A 20,108-nucleotide genomic window follows, 5' to 3' on the forward strand; every position below is an offset into this window, starting at 1 on the left:
GAACATAATTTTAAGAAAATTATCAAATCAACAAATTATCTTTGAGACCTTGATACCCTAATTTTGGTAAAAGAGAGCTATTACAGAGGTTGTAAAGTAATAATGGTATACAGGTATATAAGGCACAGGAAGACTGTTTAAAGTAAGTTTTATTTCCAGAAAAGCAGACTAAGAACAAGACATGGTAAAACTCAATAACAGTAAGAAAATCATAATTATAAATATTAGAAAACAGTAATATTTGGCTTTTCAGTTAGCAGCAAATATACCTGTGCATCTACCTACAGATATAGGAGCATAGATTTATGTATATTTTTCAGAATATTAGACTCTTACTGGACTAATTGTATGACTATTTTGGTATCTTACAATTTAGAATTATTCATATTATATAGTATATATACAATTTATATACTGCATACAATTTAGTATTATATACTAAAAATGAGTATTATTCATAACCTGATCAATATAATTTTAACACCCTGCCCTTCATACAAGTCTTTAAATCACCCTTTGATTATAAACTGACTGGGTCTTCCCATCTGTCTGTAAAGACTGTCTCAGAATCTCTGCTGGTCAGAGTGACCCCAAGCTGTGTTAGAAAATCTCTTTTCCCAGCCTGGCAGTCAAAGAAGGAGTCAGAACTCTTCAGTTCTCAGTCTCAAGGTTGTTTATTGTATCTTAGCTATAAAATTCTTTCTCCTGACCTGCTGAGGTCCGTTCAAGAGGACAGTCAGAGGCACTTTGCCTGCCTCAGAGGCGGTGTTGTCTTTTTATACTAAAAACTACGTGTACACTATTTACAATAACTTTCCAATTCCTATCACCTATGTTAGACAGTGAGCTTCTACTCTAAACCAATCTAAAAGTGCCAATATCACAGCAGAAGATGGAGGCCAAGAAGAAGAAGGAGAAAGGCTGGACACTCCCAGATTCCTCCATCTTGCCCCCTGAACCCCCATTCTAAAAACCCCAAAAAATCTATTTTTAACCCTGTGACAAACAAACTATTATGCTACTTAAACTCTTTTGACTTGTAATTCTTCATATAAAGGTTGGTAATTGTTTTTCCATGGGTCAAGATCAAAGGCACACGGGTCTTGGGCTCTGTGCCAAGGTCTCTGAGCCCCCCTGGGCAGGGGCTCGAGCCCTCCAGGGCAGCCAGAGGAATTTCCTGGGTTCTGACAAGACTGTAGAAGAAATTGTTTCCATATAAATACAAACACTTCCCACTTCCTTGCCACCTTGTGATTATTTGCATATCTCACAATTCATTACTGATATTGGTTCCCATTATTACCACTCCTCCACATTAGGATAAACTGGCACAGAGATACTAACCCTCACTATCTCCCAGGGCCACAGAAAGGAAACAGAGTTCTGAGTCCATCAGTACAGCTGTATAAACAGCTTGAGATGCCTCCATACTGTGCTGACACAGGAGAGCCCCACTCAGATCAGCCAGTGGGTCCTGGTGACATCCTGAATGCCAGTGGTGGTGCAATGAAGGGGACTGGAACAAGTGGCCAATGGAAAAGGGATATGGCAGGACTCCTTTGCAAGCAACTGGATTTTAAACTGGCCCATGATATCAGTGCAGCATCAGTCTCTCTCCAGCGCCCTTAGATAATGACTCAGTTTACATTTAAGTTTTGAGCAAAATTTCCAGCTAGTAAAACTTAATTTTATGAGAAATATTTATCAATTTATCTGTCTGTCAGTACTGAATGAATTGGGGAAATGGGGGGATTTTGATAGTATAACTTTGGAAATTTGTCAAAAAGGAAAATTCATTAAGAAGGAAATTATGAGATTGCTTGCTAATTTCAGAGAAGACTGGAATGGCCACAATTCGGAAAAGATGAAGCAGCTCCTCCACAGAAGTGACATCTAGGTTCATTACTATAGGCACAGCAAAAGGACAAGTGACAACATTCAGGTTGCACCAAGGAAAATTTCAGCTATATTCAAGGAAAAATTTGTTCTTTCTATGAGGGTGATTCAGTACTAAGAAGTGCCGAGACTGAGTAATATCATTCTTGGAGATCTTCAGAGATATACATACAAGGCCCTTCTAGCTTTGAAGTTGACCATTTAGTGCACAGTTGACCTAAATGAGACCTTTTCATACTAATTTATTCTATGGTTTTATCCACTGCATGTTAGAAAATCTGTGGCATGAAATGTTCAAAAGGTCAAAGTTCATAATTTCAGTATAATATGTAAGACCTTCAAGTTCTGCAGTGTGTCAGATCATAACCAAGTTGAAATTCGTCACTGATGGTTTCCACCCAGAAATCAAGTTCTCTAATCATTCAGCAGGTAAAAATTTTCTTGGCATATGTGCAAGTACTTGGAACATCATAGTTTGTATCACCCAGCAAAGTCCAGGGCAAGTCTTGCCCTGGCCATATATCACAGAGGCTCAACAAGAGGATAACTCAGAGAGCAAGATGTGAGGACAGCTCTAGCAGAGGAAGACCCTCTAATTAAAGACCATATTTTGCAAACAGTACTGCATTACCTATATAATAATCATGCTTAGAGAAAGGACATAGTTTCTAGGCTTTACTGCACCATTAACTTCATAATAGGCTTTAACTAATGATTTTAACAAAGGAAAACTCTCTACACTCTCAGTAAGCATAATCCTTTAAAAGTAGTGTTATATGAATATACAAAGCCAGTTTGCATCCGTGAATTGCGTATGAAACCAAGACAGGGAAGTGAAAGGATTGCCAGGGTCATGTAAAAACAGATGGATGGACAGCAGAGAGGCAAGTCATTAGACTGAGGAAAGGATGAAAAGCACAAGGGTAAGGATATGGGCCTTGCCTAGGTTGGATCAACAAGTTTAACAATTTGCAGTAATGACATGGTATTCAAACAAGGGGAATAATAGATGCTTAATCCAAACAAAAGGGCAGGAAGCACAGGCAAGATTTTTTTGTGGCTGCTAGAAAGATACATTGGATGAGAAGGAAGGGAGGTCAGAACTAGATGCTGTGCAGATAAGGACAATGTGTGGATGAAAAGGCAATCGGACAAGTAAATTTCTTTTGCAAAATTAGGGATAAAGGTGCTCGCAATTTCCTTCTGTCCAGATAATCTGGACCAGCTGAGATTTTTCCCTACAAACCTCTGCTGCAACTCTGAAGGGCGCAGAAGGGGTTAAAGCAGCCTGCAGCACAAAGGGTGGCGGAGCGGCCCCGGTCAGACCGTGCCGAGCTGCGGAATCCCCGGGGACGGAACACCCGGGCCCCCTCCTCTGGGAAATGAGAAGGGTGCGGCGGCCCCTTTAATAACGGGAGCCGGTGCTGATTAGTGTGGACGGCACGATCCACTGCGGAGCGGGAGAAGGGAGCGGGAGCAGGAGAAGGAAGCGGGAGAGGGGCGCCCGCCCGCCGCCCGCCTACAGGCGGCTGTGCCCGGAGCGTGTCAGGGACGCTCAACAGGGCTTACACCCTCGGGGCATTAATACAGGCGGGGGTCGTGCTGACAGCTTGTTAGACGTGATCAACACCTGAAATACCGTGAAATGATCTGTTTCAGTGAAACATTTGTACTTCAGTGAAATATTGCTATTTTTTTTCTTTTCATTGAAGGAGGATGCAAGGTAGCTCAGGAAAATCTCAGCCCTGTTTCCAAGGCACAAAGTAAGAGTCAGTCCCCATTCCAAAAGAGTCCATTCTCTGAGAGACCTGTAGTGAGAACGAAAGGATTTCGTTAAAGTCACAGCTGAAGGCTTTGTAGTAACTGGAATTTGATCTGAGATGACCCAAATCAGAAGTCAGTGCCAGTTACAGGAACAGTCTCCTTGTTTCCCTCTTCCTTCCCACCTGCGATACAGCAGTGCCTTTCTCCAGTCAGGGCAAGACAAGGACATTCTTACTTACAGGAATCAGGACAGTTAAACAAACAACATGCAGACTGTTCACAATTAATTAACCAACAGAATTTCATTGGAAAACACCTAGTAATTATTCCACATCAACAGGCCATCTGAAAAGCGGTAAGGGTGGTTTATGCAGAGTATTAGGAGACAAAATAGTGGATCATTTATTTGTTAATCAATAAGAACACATAGAGAATAAGGAGGGTTCTATAGTGTAAGCATGTACAACAGCAGAGAACAGCTGACACTTGCTTTGACAAATACTTGGCATATATAAAAACTTAAAAAGAATCACTTCATGCCATTTGGTAAGAATGTGTCTATCACTTAGGAACCATACACTAACTCTAAATATCTAGAAAATCTGTTAATGAAGAATATGGAGAACATTTTGCTTCTGTGAATGACTAAATATGTGTCCTGATGTGTTTGCACATTACACACTACATACAGTTCTACATGGCATGTGTGGGCTGTGCATTATAGGTACACACACATTTATCAAATACATATATTCTGTGTATCAGACATGCAGTAAAAATGGAACCTATGGCTTCAAGTTTACTTGTTACAGAGAAGTGCCCACTAAACATTTTGGAGTACTATCAAACAATATGTCTCACAAAATAGTGTTTCCACATCAAACTTAAATCACACACACACACAAAAAATTATGGCCAGTTTGTTAAGCACCTCAGTGGCCTGGATAGCACTAAGAGGACAAGCACCACTGGAAAATCAGCCTGCATTGAGCACCTTGGTTAGTAACAATCAAGTATAATTCCCAGACTGCAGGGAGTTGAACTGCCAGAGTAGAAGAAAAAATTCTATTAAGTTGCAGTGAAATTGGCTCACTTACTCTTCCCTGTGGTAGGATGGGGGAGAGAATCAAAAGGGTAAGAGTGAGAAAACACATGGGTTCTGATAAAGATAGTTAATAGGTAAAGAAGAGTCTGCACATGCAAGCAAAGCAAAACAAGGAATCATTCACCATTTTCCATGGGCAAGCAGGTGTTCAACCATTCCCAGGACAGCAGGGCTCCATCATGTGTCACGGTTACTTTGAAGAAAATTAACTCTACCACAGCCAAACCAGCACAGCATGGGATAAAAAGTATCCAGGCATTCTCAGGAAGGAAGTGGTCTTAAATATATTGTAGGCCTGAAATAAAGAATGCCAGCAATACTTTGGTGACATAAAACTGGGAACAGGGAAAATCCAGCAATCTTTTAAGAGCAAGTAGAGCTGCACAAACTAAAATGTAATGAAAGGAGGGCAAGATGTTTACTTCCTTCTAAAAGAATATTAAGAACTGATAAATGTATTTATATAACTGATGTAAATATATTTGCAGAATGAAGGCAGAGCTGTAATCAATCATGGGACTCTACCAAAATGAGAGAAGTTAGATTTGTTAGGCAGTAAATATTTACACTTTGTTAGTGCTCAACCAACTAGCCCAGCTGGCTTGGTGTGAATGCTGGAGATAACTCAGAAGGGTGAACAGTTAAACCAGAGAGTTTAGGATCAGCAACAACAACTCTCTCATCCTGAAGAGTTTTGCACAGGCATGTCAAATGTGACATGCAAGAGACATGCACAGGCATGTCAAATGTGGGGAATCACCTAACCACAGCCTGGTTATTTATAATATCAGTATCTCATCTATGACCCCAAACCAGTAATTTCTTTTCCCTTTGACTCATTCAAGAGCATACTTCCAGTATTAATCTAGAGGATGTCAGGTTTGATTTTTCCACCATTTTGTGTATGTTCTTCAAGCTGTACCACTTCCATTGTCTCTTACTGACCTACCCCAAAATCCTCTTACTATGGCAATTTCGAGCCAAACCTTCTCCATTTAGAGGGCCACAATTCACAAGAAGCCTTGATTTTTGTCTGTTTTTGTTTGGAAACCTGTTTACAGCCAAATTCCACATTGCTTGTTTGACCTATCAGTTCAACACAACTTGTAAGAAAAAATATTCAGCCTCCAAATTAACAAAATATAAAATAGGAGCATAAAAAGAATCTCTGAAACAAGACGTTGAATGGAAATTAACATATCTCTGCCTTCTCCAACCCCATAATGTTGACATGATAGATACTGTATTGCCAGTTTCATGTACTTAAGATTCAGAATTTTAGAAACTGCAAGACAGGCTCAACAAAGTTCAGCATAGGTGAGCTGCCATGGAACTACACTTCAGGGTAGGATTGAAAGAGGAAAGCAGCAAGCAGAAGCAGGACATGCAGAAAGCTGTAGTCCTCAAGACAAGTAAACAATTGTCAGGGATTTTGCATAAATAAAAATCATCTGACCTTTACAGTGGTCATAAGAAATTGAAAATCAGTTCACCTCCATACAGTTCTCATTCTGCTTTGACCCCTTACTTTGCAAATATCATTTAAAAACAGCAGGTGAACATAATATTGCCAAGGAAGCAGAGGAGTCAGCTCTCATCATGGAGGCCCTTTATTTTTTCTTCAGATGGCCCAACATTCATGCCATAAGAATGCTTAAAGTACAAATTTAGGAAGTCGTAGTGATGGTCAAAGTTGTTGCTGAGTAGCTTCATGAGCAGGAGAATCCAGCTAAAAGGAACACCACCGTGTATCAGAGACTTGGAAACTTCATCAATATCAGTGGATCTCAAGCAGGTGTAGACTGGAAACTTGTGAGAGTTCTGGATGTTGCGTACTGCCACACACTCAGGTGTGAGAAGTAAAGGTCATATAATGGCGATTCTGATAAAAGACTATTCTCTCTTTTTTTGATCAAGCAAGACAGTATTTGGAGGAAGCAGGGAGGAAGAGAGGAGACAGTGGACAAGAATATATACCTCATAATTACTTCCAATATAGTCAAAGAAATCTCTTCAGCTGAGATTATGATCTCTCATGCCCCAAGCGTCAATGAGAGCTTTTCAAATAATTAACACCTTCTCATGAATCTTTCATCATCTGCAAGGGATTTCACAGAACAATTAAATGAATCAGAGGTCACCAATAGCGAGTTAACTTAAAAACTCTTCTCAAGAAACAGAGGCACTATCACAAGGTTCATCTTCGGCATCAAATATGACTTCACTCAACACAAATGTTCGTAAACTATGACTGTTCTACCCTGAAATTCTGCCTTCAATGGCAATCTTCTAATTTTCACAGAAAGACCCTTTGCAACCCATCAACATTTGCTCTTGAAACAGGTACAATGTGGAACAAGCAAACTTGCACAGTCATCATCACTAATAAATTCTCAAAGCCGTCATTTCAACCAGATATGCAGTTAATCCCACATATTGAGTGTCCTGGTTTTTTGTTGCCTACAGTGAACAAGAAAGCTATCTCTCAGCAGCAGAAGCCCTGATAAGGCAGAGTTCCCCTTCACAAACAATAGGAGTTGCAGTGTCACTACTGCTGCCGCCTCAGGAGGAAGCAGAAGGTGGTGTATTGCTTTCACAGTGCTCGTTTACAAGGAGCAGGCTGAGCTGGCAGTGATGTGGCGTGGTGCTTTCATGAGACTGTCCCTGCAGCTGGTGGCTGACCTTGGAAGCAGTCATTTGCTCCCACAGGAACAAACATCCAAAATATCATCACAATGACATTCTAGAATGTACCAGAATGACAATGCAGATGCCATACAAACTGCAACACTACGAGGCATGACAATGGCACATACCAGAAATGCATTATGATGTGCTCTTGCTAATTTGGCAGTGTCCATTAGGAATGCAAATCCGTGTCAGAACTGGACAAAACCTGTCTGTATCAGTAAATAAACTGACATCTCAGACTGAGGAGCCATGCCAAGATAAAAACTACGTTCTTTTCTGCTCATGTGACTATTTGCTTTCATAAAATAACATATTTGCTCTTTCACTGACGCCTGTGAATGCCTGTTTGCAGGGATGTAACTGAAATATGACACCCGTTTTTCCTGAGGCAGAAAAAGGAACCAGATTGAGTTTCCTCCCTCTGAGGTGTGCTGCCTTTATGGCACGTAGCTGGAGCAAAAACTAGTGGTAGAACTAGGCTGAAAAAGTGTTGCCTTTGAGTGGAGAGTATCTAACAAAGGAAAAAAGAGGATCCCAGTTACAGATCTAGTTTTCTGGCAAAATGTATCTTTACTAAAATAGATTTTACTCTTTTTTTTTTTCTTTCTTTCTTAGAGTTTCTTTTCATACTAAGTTATCTATCTCTGGTCTTCCATCGCTAAATTATTTTGGGGCTTTGTCACACTAGCTTTAGACTATGAGCACCTTAGGCTGAGAACAGGCATCAAGGAGCATGTGGGATTCTGTGCTTCACTTGCTACAAAGCACAGCACTCAGAGAAGGACCAGTACCAATAACAGCAGCGTCCTCTTCTTCTCCAGAGCACAACTCATCAATAAAATGGTTGAGTGATTTCTCTGTCTGGCAACACTTTCCCCATTCTCCCACCCCTCTATTTACTAAAAGAATTTGAAGAAAGTGCAATGTTATACAGTAGGAAGTAGGAGCACCTTATGGAGAGACACCGTAGGGCTCACTAGCAGCACAAAACAATGCCAAATTCCTGCTTAGGAATATATATTCTGCTACAGGCACTTCAACCTCTTTCTCATCTTTCCACATCTATTACATTTTAGTCCAAAGTGGATTGCACAAATGCTGAATTCCAACCCAAGTAGGCTGTATTTTACTGTTGGGTGGTATTTCCCAACTATTTCAGGTGTGGTTCCTGAGCAAAACCATCTAGAGCTGTTGAAAGGAAAAGGGCATCCCCCTTTCTTCAATGCAGAAATAGGCTATGAGGTCCCTTCTCTCCAGTGGCCATACAGGCACTTCCTGCATGGTTCTGTGACTGTTAGTGTATTAACACAAGAGAAAATAGCACTTTTTTCTTTTTTACTTGTTTATGCCCTGTTAACTATTCAGAACATGTCAGGGAGGGCTCCAGTGTATAACAGGTTTGGCAACATAAGCAGCAAGAATATATCACTAGGACCAGGGAGGAAGATAAGGAACAGAAATTCTGTGGCAATTACACATTAACTTTTCTCACTGCATCTCATGTCCTTTGGCTGAAAAGTTTCCTATTTTAGAATGGTGAAATTATGTCTGGAGAAAAGGAATGTTCCATAGTAAAGCTGCTCAGCATACATAGGTCTGCTTTTCTCTTTTTTCCAGAGAAACCTAGTACAGTCTAGAATGACAGCAAATTATCTTCCTGGGTTCTTTTAACTATCCTCAACTGAGTCCTTAGTTTCATCTTACAAGTATTTCTTTCTGCTCATTTGCTCTTTCCACACTATGGAAATTTCCACAGTATTCCACGTGATTCTTTCACCCTATTCTGGCAGTAGGATCTTAACTGCCCTCCTTCTTCACATTTAGTCACGGCCATCTCCTCCTCTGTCTAATCCACATTAGGTGCTCTAAACTAGCAAAAGAGGAGAGGTCACTGTAGTGTCCCATTTAGTAGCATTTCAGTCACCAGGGTGGATTCCTTCAGAGAAGTGCATACTGCTAATTTACATCCCACATAGAATAACATCTCAGTAGAAGTACTGCAGTGTGCAGAGATTCTACACAAGTGAAGAAAGTCTTCTGGCAAAAAGTAAATAATTTAGACCCAGCTGGGCTCTATCATTAAACTAAATCAGCTGCAGAAAGTTTTGCCAGTGCTAATGAAATCTCACAAATTTAAAGTGCTTGCCCTAAGGAGAACTCAGAGTAAAAATATGAGGAAGCTTCTAGCCTTCACTTTTTTTTCCCAGACAAAAAGCAAAACACATACCTGATGTATGTGAATTTAAAAGTCTGTAAGAGGAAATAAAGACCCTCATTTCACCTTGGTAAATGCTTATTATTTTTCTGTTCCTCTCCTGGCACGAAAAGGAGGTGCTGCTTTGTTAAATTTAAATACTTAGGAACTTTACACGTGCAGACAGCCCTGAAAAACACTTCACATTTCGAATGTGACTCCCCATTTTCAGAAAAGAGAAATCCTTTAGTTCTGCACAACATAACAAGTGTCTCTGACTCAATCTCTGTACATTTATGCTTTTCAGGCATCCTTCAGACAGCTGAGGAATTAGGAGTATCAGTAGAAGCTCTTTGTGTTGTATCAGTCCTTCTGTCACCACATCTCGGCCCTGGTCTACAGAGAAAAGCCACTGCAGGTAGAAGACAAACATGCCAAAAAAACCCACCCCACAGTGACTACACATATAACTTCCAACCATTGTCCTGTAAGAACTGGAATAAGCTGGAAGGAAACAGAGATTGCCAGTTCCCAAGAAATGTATGACCATTAAGCTCTGGCAGGTCAAACACAAATAATTTTCCTCAAATTACACACATATTTTGAAAATCCAAGTAGAGGCATTTCGCTTTCCTTGGGGTTTTGCCTTCTCCTGCCTAGAACATTATACTGACCAGAAACATCAACCAGAGCTCATCATTGCCCCATGATCTCTAGATAAAATGCAGTGATGCAATTTGCTTAGTCACAAAAGTGACTGTGCAAAACCTGGGGGACAAAAGGAGAGGCAGACAAGACTGGAAAAGGTGATTCAGTAACACTTTGTCCCCAGTACCTGCTCAGGTTCTCAGAAATTGCTTCAGGACGAGGTTATGAGGAAGAATAGGCTTGGCGATTACGGTCAGATTAATCGTGCCATGGTGTGCACGTCACAAGCCCTTGGGAATAAAGCAAGCTTCTCTGCATACCGAGCTGATAACTGAGCTCACTGTAGGTACTAAGTTAATTAGTAGCAGTCGGGGCAGAAGGTTGAGTAGATAGTGAGATGAAACAGGGGAAAGGTGAAATGCTTCCTAGAGGCTGACAACGAGACACACAAAGAAACAAAGAAAGAACTAAAAAAAAAAAAAAAAGGAAATTCACAGTCCTAAGTAAAGAAATATACTGTTAATGAAGGTTCCCACAGTATGACCGAACAACAGAGAACAGAAAGCTTTCTGTAAATAAGAAAATCTGTACTGCACATGAAAGGGAGACAGTTTAGCATGGCAGGATAAATGTGCTTGTTTACTCTCCCAGGCTTCAACACCTTGTTTAACAAAGCCCACAGAGTGATATCTCTCAGGCCTTACCCAAGCCCCACTGCATTTTCTGTGCCTTTTAATCACCAAAAACTTCTTGATGCAGCTTCTGATCAATTTTTCTTTGTTATGGATGCCAGTGACAATCTGAACCAGACTGTGGAGAGAACCAAAACAGCAGAGAGACAAAAATTTTAGAAGTCCTTCAGAAACGCTAAGAGGCCTCATGTAGAAGCACTTTTCTGCTAGAAAACATATTTAAAAGGTTAGTTCATAGAAATTCATCCTGCTTTGTATCCTTAGACTCACAAGGCAGTATGTATCACATTCATAAACATGTTCAGCTAATGCACTCACAACTGCATCATAAAGTATTGTTGTTTTATGCATGTTTGTAAATAAAAATAATTCCTAAAGATTCAGCAGTTATCCACGAACTTCATAGGTAAAATCTACAGGAGTTACTGAACCCTGAAATTCAACAGAAATAAACTGATGCAACCAATACAAGCAAAAACCAATTCAACACAGACCTACCATTTCTAGCCTTTTTCATCACGGTATTTCATAACTATGCCAAAGACTATTTTTAAAAATGGTGCGCCAATCAAAACTGCTATACAGATTTTCAGCAAAACTAACATCTTTCTATCTATCCACAAATCAAATACAGAATTTCCAGTCCCAGAAGTAGTTGTCCAAATAATGAAGAATTTTTCACCTTTTTAACTTTCTACTAACTTAGCAAAAAGATCCAACCCCAAAGTAGTTGGGGAGAATCTGCACAGGAGAATGTGCAGATGTGCAAAATGCCACAGCTCCCTCCACACAGCTGAAGTACCTTCTGTAAGAACTTACAAAGGGGATTCAACAGTGGTCAAATTGTTGAGGCCTTTGGACAGTAGTCAGTGTAAATACCAGAGCTGGGAGTTGTCTAAAGTCACCATGAGCTAGTAAGCCATGATATATCTAACAGGCTTTGCTGGGTAAAAAATGGCTCTTATATTCTTTCTACACCTTTCTGTGGGGCTTACTCCATCAAAGAAGGAAGATTTTCCTTCTGCTAGAATGGTTTGGGCCAAGTCAATCAAATGACAGCCCTGGAAATTATTCCACTCTTCCTCCCTTCTCCTCCACCACTCTGGCTCTGCATTCCTATTGCTTCCCTTTAATGGAGAACTAATGGTTAGATGATACTCTAGGGACTAGATTAAGCCCACTAAATTCACTTTGGAAAAATGTAAATACTTTCCCACTGAGACAGCTGGGCTGGTTCAGAAAGAGATCACCTGAGCACTGAGTCACTGCAAGGAAGACAGGAGGAAATGGTGAACAGGCAGGAGGATAATTTTAATTACCTCCTCAATCAGTAGGATGTAAATCTTATCTCTGAGGAATGGTTCTAACAACCACCAGCTACACTGGTTAGAAAGCAGTTGCTGTTTGTACTGACATGTGCAGATTCCACTACGGGTCAGTCATGATGCCTGTGTAAAGAGGCTGTCAAAACAGTTTTCTCAAATCTTCCTTAGAAGTTAAGGTGCTCTCAACACCAGGCAACCCCAAAATGCAAATCATATTTTGCATCTAAATAATAGCCTTGCAAAATTACATGCTACACACCAGAATCCTGACTTTCTCCCCTTAATGTGGGCATTAGTCTGTCATATTCAAAAGAATTCTCTTGAAAGCAAAGAATGGATAACAATCAAGGCTTAAAGTCCTTTATCTGTCAGCAGCCAGAAGGGCAATTATAAGGAGAAAATATTCAAAACACAGAAACATTGACAAGTCTAGGCTGGAAGGTCAGATGATCTGGTCCAACCTCTTACTGAAAGCTGGGCCCTGAACTCAGCTGTGTCTTGAATATTTGCAGCCGAGAGGATTCCTCCATTTCTCTGGGCAAGTAATAGCATTTTGCTGTTTTTACATTAAAGATTGTTTTTCTTATATCTAGAGGCACTTACCCTTTTTCCTGTTGCCTCTTATCCTGTCACCATGTACCCTCGTGAAAACTCCCTCCCTCCTCTCTGTAACTAGCTACTACTGTTGGAAAACTGAGCAGACACTCTCCACCTGCCCAAGCCTTCTCACTTCTCAGCTGTACAAATTCAGCCTGTTAAGCTGTCAGAGTTCTCCAACCCTCAAGGCATTCACCAGACCATATCCAATTTTTCAGACCACATCGAAACTGGGGGGACCAAAACTGTATTTCATGTGCGTCCTAACAAGGGCTGCTCAGAATAATCCCACCCCTTGATTGCCTGTCAGTGTTTAAGAGGCATTTGGACAATGCCCTTAATAATGCTTTAGCTTCTGGTTAGCCCTGAAGCAGGTGGGGAGTTGGGGAAGGTGTAGGTCCTGTCCAACTGAAATTATTCTATTCTATTTTACTCTATTCTATTCTGTTCTGTTCCATTCCATTCCATTCCAGTTTTCAGACACACACTAAAGGTTCAGATAACAGAAGTAATTCAGTACCTAATTCAGTTCTGTTGCTTATCATTACCTCTCATTCCATTTCCAGATACATCAGGGAGTAAAAATGTTTTTAAGTCAGCCCTCTGTGAAACAATAACCTTTCCCCCCCCTTTTTTTTCCCTTCTGTTTGTAAAATCAAAGAGGACATAAAACAACATTTGACAAACAGAAGTCGACCAGGACAAATGCATGAATTTACATTTTACAGAAGTCATAAATAGATTTATATGTGGGCCACGTGATGTGGGCTGGGCAGGCAGTTGTTCCTGCTTTGTGAGGCAGAGATCAAGATTCCTTTGCTACGTGGAGAAAATCCCAGAATTTTCAGGGCAGTTTCTCTCATTGAGGTGAAGCAGACCAAAGAGATACGACACAGGTAGGCACTCCCCCACTGCTCACTCCGCCCTCTTTCCTAATGAGTTTCCTGCTTTTGTGGGACAGACCGAGAAGAGCTGAAAGAGTAGAAGGTGTGTGATCGTCTAGAAACTGCTTTGGATTCAGAACCTGGAAAACAGAGATTTTACTTTCCTACCCAAAACTTTTACAATGGGATCTTCCCATCAGTTGCTATCTTCCCATATTCACTAGCTTCTTTTATTTTCGAAAGAAATCTTCACAGTTTCCCTACCAAAAAACTCAAAAGGTATTCAAAAGGAGGTATTCAAAAGTACTCAAAAATATTCAAAAGGAGGAAGGGAGAGTTTTAACTGGTGTTCTATCCTTGGGTCAGAACGGGAAGCAGCAGTGCACATTTTTCCTTGTGATGAAGAGAGAAGTTAAAACATGACTGCTTGTACCTACCAAAACCTCTTTCTGGTAAGTAGATGCTAAAACAAATGTGTTTCTTCTGCTTATATGCCTTTAACTATTTTTTTTTCTGTAATTAGGGGAAAGCACACAATGTGATATGGAGCAATATAAAACTGTTTATTTGTTTGGAGAAGCACATTCATAAAAAATATGCCCCTTGTGTCATGCTTTTTTCCTCAAAGAGGTCTTCACCAAACAGTGGGATAGATGTAAGTTAGTATAACATGTGCAAGACAGCTCCTTAATTATGGTATTCTTGAATACCACAGATCCCTGGTATTCATTCCATATTGACTGCACACAGTGACAACTGCTGTCTCTTGCACAGAAATGGGGTTTGGAATGGGGGACAGGAAAGACTCTTCTGTCTGAGAAAAGAGGCAAAAAAAAAGCACATCAACCAAGAAGGAACTGAGAATACAGGCAAATACTGAAATGAACACCTACATTTTACAAAAGCACACATACCCTAGCTACATCCAGAACCTAAAGGTACATTACTGCTCTAGTGCTACACTGAAGTAAGATGCTCAGTTTGTCAAGGCAGACAGGGCTATTGAATAATGCTTTTCTTCTGGGGTTTGAACGAGTATTTGAATGTTGATTATGCAAGGTACAAATGTCCCAGAATTAACCCTTATGGTTATTCCATGTCTTGCTTTTGCAGTAACCTCAATCTGCATTCCTGTTAAGCCAGGCCTTTTTAGATATGTCTGGTAATAAGTACTGATGGTCCATTTATGCATTGTATGTTTTGCAGCTGTGTCCAAGCATTCCAACTATTCAATATGCACACACACAGGAAATTCTAATATGTTTACATTGGTGTGCACAGACTTCCCAGGCTTATGAACTATGTGCACATATTTGAGTGTCTAGGTTTTTACTTCAGTCACAATACTTAGAAATGTGTTTATATGCTCATGTTTCACGTTGAAAAAACTGCTCCATCTTCCACAGATGTCTGTCCCTTTAAGTGCCCATCTGTTCTCAAGTGCCTGCCGCCACCATCCCTTCTGCCATGTTGTTAGAGACACGCTGGAAGAACATCCGCCAAACCTTGCTGCTTCTGTTCACCGCTGCTCTTCTCATCGGGGTCACCATGCTGGCCATCTCCTCTAACATCAACCCAGTGGGCTATTTCTTCCTCGGGGTAGGGGGAGTGTGCCTGGTCGGCTATTTGCTGAGTGTGTTTGTCGAGTGTTACCTGAGGAATCAACACCGGCGTGACGCAAATGAAATACCTCCAAACAGGCAAAGCCAAGCAGGGTAAGCAGCAACCTGGTTGCTCCTCTTTAACTCTCTCACCTCACTCATGGCCATTTTAAACACTCTTTTGCTGCCCTTCCCCTGAGGCACAAAATGCAGGCTCCATTCCCAAAGGCAAAAGTTCTTTTCAGATTGTTTTCCCTCATTACTGATGTGGAGGTTGCAAATGTCAATGCCACACATGTCCTGTAACTTTTATAATATGTATTTTCTTGCCCCTGGGAACTGATCCACTAAAACTTGCCAATGTTAAACCAATCCAGGCCCATTTTATTTTTTCTTTGAGTAATCGAGGCTTGCCAAACAATGAGTCAGACAAGGAAAAAGAAAAAATATTGAAGCAATACTAAATCTTATTTGGGTTTAGCTCTATAAACCTTATCTCTAGAGCAACTGTTTCTTGGCAAACTTTGAAAGAAACCTGTAACTGGGTGTGTTTCCACTCTTAAAATTCCTGCTTGACGCTAATAAAACCCCTGATTTTTAGAGACTCTGAATACTCCCACGTTTTCTTGGCTTCACGTTCACTTGCAGGTTTTCAGCGTCAGCTAATTTAACCCCAGTTTTCCTGCTGTCATTGAAGAGGTTAACTCTACTTGTAGCCTTACTTCCTTGTATAATTCAGATAATCATTATCCACATGCATAAATGACTTGATGTTCCCAAAGACAATGTTTATTTTTAGAAAGATTATATAAAAAAAGAAGTCTGTATTGGGCCCTGCTAGTTTGGGGGCATACTTAAAGAAAAGTAGTATCCTTTTATTTAAAAATACAACCTGAAAATGAAAATGTCTCCAATGTAACATTTTTTCTTTGGAGATAGTTCTTTTAAACATGGAATAAGTAGTCCTTGTTTAAACTAACTGAAACTACTTAATTTTCTCCACTTCTTAAAAATGGATGAGCTAATATAATAAATAAAATAGCTAATATAATAAAAAAATAGGTCCCATTTTAGATTCTTTATTCCATAAGATAATTAGTAGTTAGCAATCCTTAGTGATAAATTTCAACTGTAGGAGGACACTGGGTTAAGCCTAGGACACCGAACTGAACAGTGTGGGTAGCTTCACTGACTCTGGGGAGTGTGGGAGAATGGTCAGACAAGCTATTTTCTATCCCAGTAAGAAAGACATTCAGTTGGCTGGAGAGGTGAGCTGATCCAGGAGCAGAATATCCTACACAGCAATACCACATGAGGTACCCTGTCTCAGTCCCATTTGTTGATTGTAGCATGGTCCCTATAGTCCATGATCTGCGCTACAAACACAAATTATGCACTAAAACAACGAGTGTGTCTGGCATTGTTCTCTGGCACAGGGTGAATGCCGCCTATGAAGCACCCACCTACGAGGAGGTGATGACCATGTCAGCTCCAGCACCAGCAATATGGACAATTACATCCAACCCGGGCTCCGTGCCCTCGCCGCTGAGCGAGCCTCCCCCGTACAACATCGTTATTGAATCCTCTGCCCAACAGGAGATGATGGTGGAGGCTCTGCGAGGGCCAGTGCCACCAGACACAGCGCACACCTCTGACACAGACACGGGCTCCAGGACGCAGCTGCAGCTGGTGCTGCCCCCGAGACTGCAGCGGTTTGTTTCGGACATCCATGAGGACAAAGACCTTGAAGAAAGGTTTGAACCACTGGAGCCACTCACCCCACCACCTGCTTATGAGACTGCCATCAGTGATGAGGTCTTTGCAGATGCTCACCAGCCCTCTGTGTTAGGATTGATTTCACCTTCCGTGAATACAGAACCAAACCCTCACCCCAATACAGGATGTTCCTAGAGGGATGGTAAAACGGCTGATAATGTTTTGCCTAAACGTTTGTCTCACTATTCTTTGAACCAGAATTGAACTACAGACACAGCTTCTGATGTTACCAGAATCTTTTTGCACAAAAAAGAAATCAATGCAATGCCACACTACTTTGACTTGGCAGATACATAAAACCACTGTGAGGAAAATTGTGTTATGTATGGCAACATTCTCAAACTGGAGATACACCTTTATGGGAGAGGATAAGTAAATCCTGAGAAGAAATGAGATTGCCAAAAAAACTCCTGAAGAAGGACTGTAGGAATGCAGCCAGAACAATCTGCCTGGAAAAGGGGAGGAATAGAAACAACATTAAGCACATTCTGCCTGAGCATTGCAAACAGCAATATTGCTTAGTGTGGCTTCAGCCACCCTGAAATCCCCACAGAGAGAACAAGCCTGCACTCCTCACCTTGCTGTTTCGCAGCAACACAAATTTATGGCCTGAGCTTTTTGTTACTGTCCCTCTGCCACACCTGCTCCACATCGTCAACTGTGCTACATGGGAGTGTGACTGAGGGGAGAAGTCTGACTGGATCTGGAAGCTGGTACCACCTGATACCTGTCACTTAGGGTTGAAAAGCTGATAGTATGCATCAAGTGACTTCTGTTGTTCACAAAGTTCTCATCCCACACAGCCAGTGGTGGACAAGTGAGAGATAAGTTTTTGTCCTGCAAGAGAGGCCAGCGATGGGATATATACACATGTAAGCATCCTCTGCTTGGACTTCATGGCTCCAGAGCAGGGTTTATGTCTGCTGTATTAAAGATGTACTCTAACAGATGGCCTGAGACACTTTACTGTCATCATGCACAGAAAGGCCAAAGCTCCTCCAGTTCTCTGTGGGCTCTGGAAATATCCCGTTTGTCTGCCAAGGCAGCGGAGCACCAGAGGACAACAGTCCCAAGACGCATTTGGCCTTCATCATGACGGTTCTATGCTGTAGGCAGGTTCTAGCTCTCACTGGTCAGTGATGCGGTGCCTTTTTAAATGGGTGAACTAAACTGATCAGCTCTGCAGTGTCAAGGTGGTCTGCAGTATGCAAGGAGATGCATTTGCATCTGGTGAATATCCACATTAAAAAATAAAAATGCTGGTCCGAATCTCCTGTGAAGGAGAGCAGCAATCATCCCAGCCTTGCTCATGACTGCATATTTAATTCATATGAGGAACCATCAAACCAAAGGCTAGAAGCAAATAAATTATTTCTTATTATTTGATTCTTTATATTTCAAAGGAGAAAAAATAAACCTTTTATGTTGTTTATAAATAAATAGGACTGCATTAAAAATTCCTGGTGGCATCATTAATTTTTCCTCTCAAAAGAAGCACTCCACAAAGCCATGCTTTTGCTTGCATTCTGCTTATTTGATAATCTTGGCTTAGAAAAGAGAGAGGAGTTCCATTTCTGAATCAACAGCTGAATCACTTTATTATCATTACTGATGAAGCAATTATGATACCTCTGTCATGGAAGTATTAAGAGAGACAAACTGCTGATTAAGGCAATGTGATTTCTTTAATGTCAATGACTCCTTGCATTCCCCTCCTGTATCTGCCAGCAGAAAAGAAAAATACCTTACCAAAAGGTGTCACGGGTATGTGACACAGGCATAGAAACTTTGAGTCTTAAACTGGGCAACTCAGGACTTGCCTGAGTGCATCAAATTGCTAGGAGTCAGGAAGAAATTCAGGTGGCCAGCACAGACTAAAAACTAGCCACAACAAAGACCAAAAATGTCACCAGTTATGATCAGTACAATTTTGTCTTCAACATTTGTAAAGGTTGTCAAGACTTTGGACTTGTGCTAAGCTTTAGCAGATAGAATTCCTGTGCACCAGGACACAGGAAAATCTTATGTGCTAAAGAATAATGTGCAGAAGCCATCTGAAGCTTTATAGGACTGTTTTTATAAGTTGTATGGGGAGCAGCTGTGGGAGCTGGTGTTGTTTAGCCTGGAGAAGGCTCAGGGCAGACCTTACTACTCTCTACAACTCCCTGAAAGGAGGCTGCAGCCAGGTGGGGTTTGGGCTCTTCTCCCAGGCTACCAGTGACGGGGCCAGAGGAACTGGCCTCAAGCTGTGCCAGAGGAGGTTCAGGCTGGACACCAGGAGGAGTTTCTTTTCGGGAGGGTTGTCGAGCATTGGGTCGAGAATGGGCTGCCCTGGGAGGTGGTGGAGTCATCGTCCCTGGAGGTACTTAAGGGAAGGCTAGACGTGGCACTCAGTGCTATCTATGGTCGAGTTGCCAAGGTGCTGTTCAGTCAAAGGTTGGACTTGGTGATCTCAGAGGTCTTTTCCAACTGATTTTTCCAATTCATTCTGTGATTCTGTAATGAGAGCTGTGAAATTGCTTTCGCTAGGGTGGTCGCTTGATTTCCCCTTTGTATTTCCCTCCGTATTTCTCTGCACCATTCCTCCCTCCCTGTTAACTACAGAGGTTATCATTTCTGCCTGCAGCTGATTGCCGCAGAAACCCATCTCAGCAGAGGTAGAGAAACTAAAACAGGTTAAAAATAAAAAATAAAAAAATACCCAGAGCCGGTGCACTTCCCGGGAAAGCCACTGCACCCTGCAGCAGTCCCGGCTCCTCCGCAGCTCCGCGCGCCTGAGGGGACGCGCGCCAGCCAGCGCAGGAAGAGGCGGGAAGGCGCTCCCGCTCCAGCGGCGGTCACGTGAGGGCGGGAAGCGCTTCCCGCCGTTTGAATCGCGGGGGCCGCCGGGAGAAAGCCGGACGCGCGCGGCTCCTTTCCGCCCGCCCGTCGTCAG

General features: G+C 41.6%; 1 protein-coding gene across 1 annotated transcript; it reads left to right on the plus strand.

Moving 5' to 3' along the window:
- The first annotated feature begins 15,263 nt into the window (after window positions 1-15,263).
- On the plus strand, window positions 15,264-17,308 carry TMEM139 (transmembrane protein 139). Its single transcript, XM_036390958.2, has 2 exons — window positions 15,264-15,511; window positions 16,834-17,308. The coding sequence occupies exons 1-2, from the start codon at window positions 15,264-15,266 to the stop codon at window positions 17,306-17,308; spliced, it is 723 nt and encodes a 240-aa protein (XP_036246851.1).
- The last annotated feature ends 2,800 nt before the right edge of the window (window positions 17,309-20,108 follow it).

This window comes from Molothrus ater, chromosome 2 (genome assembly GCF_012460135.2).
Source record: "Molothrus ater isolate BHLD 08-10-18 breed brown headed cowbird chromosome 2, BPBGC_Mater_1.1, whole genome shotgun sequence".
NCBI classification, from domain to species: domain Eukaryota; kingdom Metazoa; phylum Chordata; class Aves; order Passeriformes; family Icteridae; genus Molothrus; species Molothrus ater.

Excerpts from the sequence above, each read along its gene's own strand:
- TMEM139 (XM_036390958.2), top strand. The coding sequence starts at position 15,264 with ATGTTGTTAGAGACACGCTGGAAGAACATCCGCCAAACCTTGCTGCTT. Across the intron at positions 15,512-16,833 it reads AACAGGCAAAGCCAAGCAGG|GGTGAATGCCGCCTATGAAG; the intron begins GTAAGCAGCAAC and ends TCTCTGGCACAG.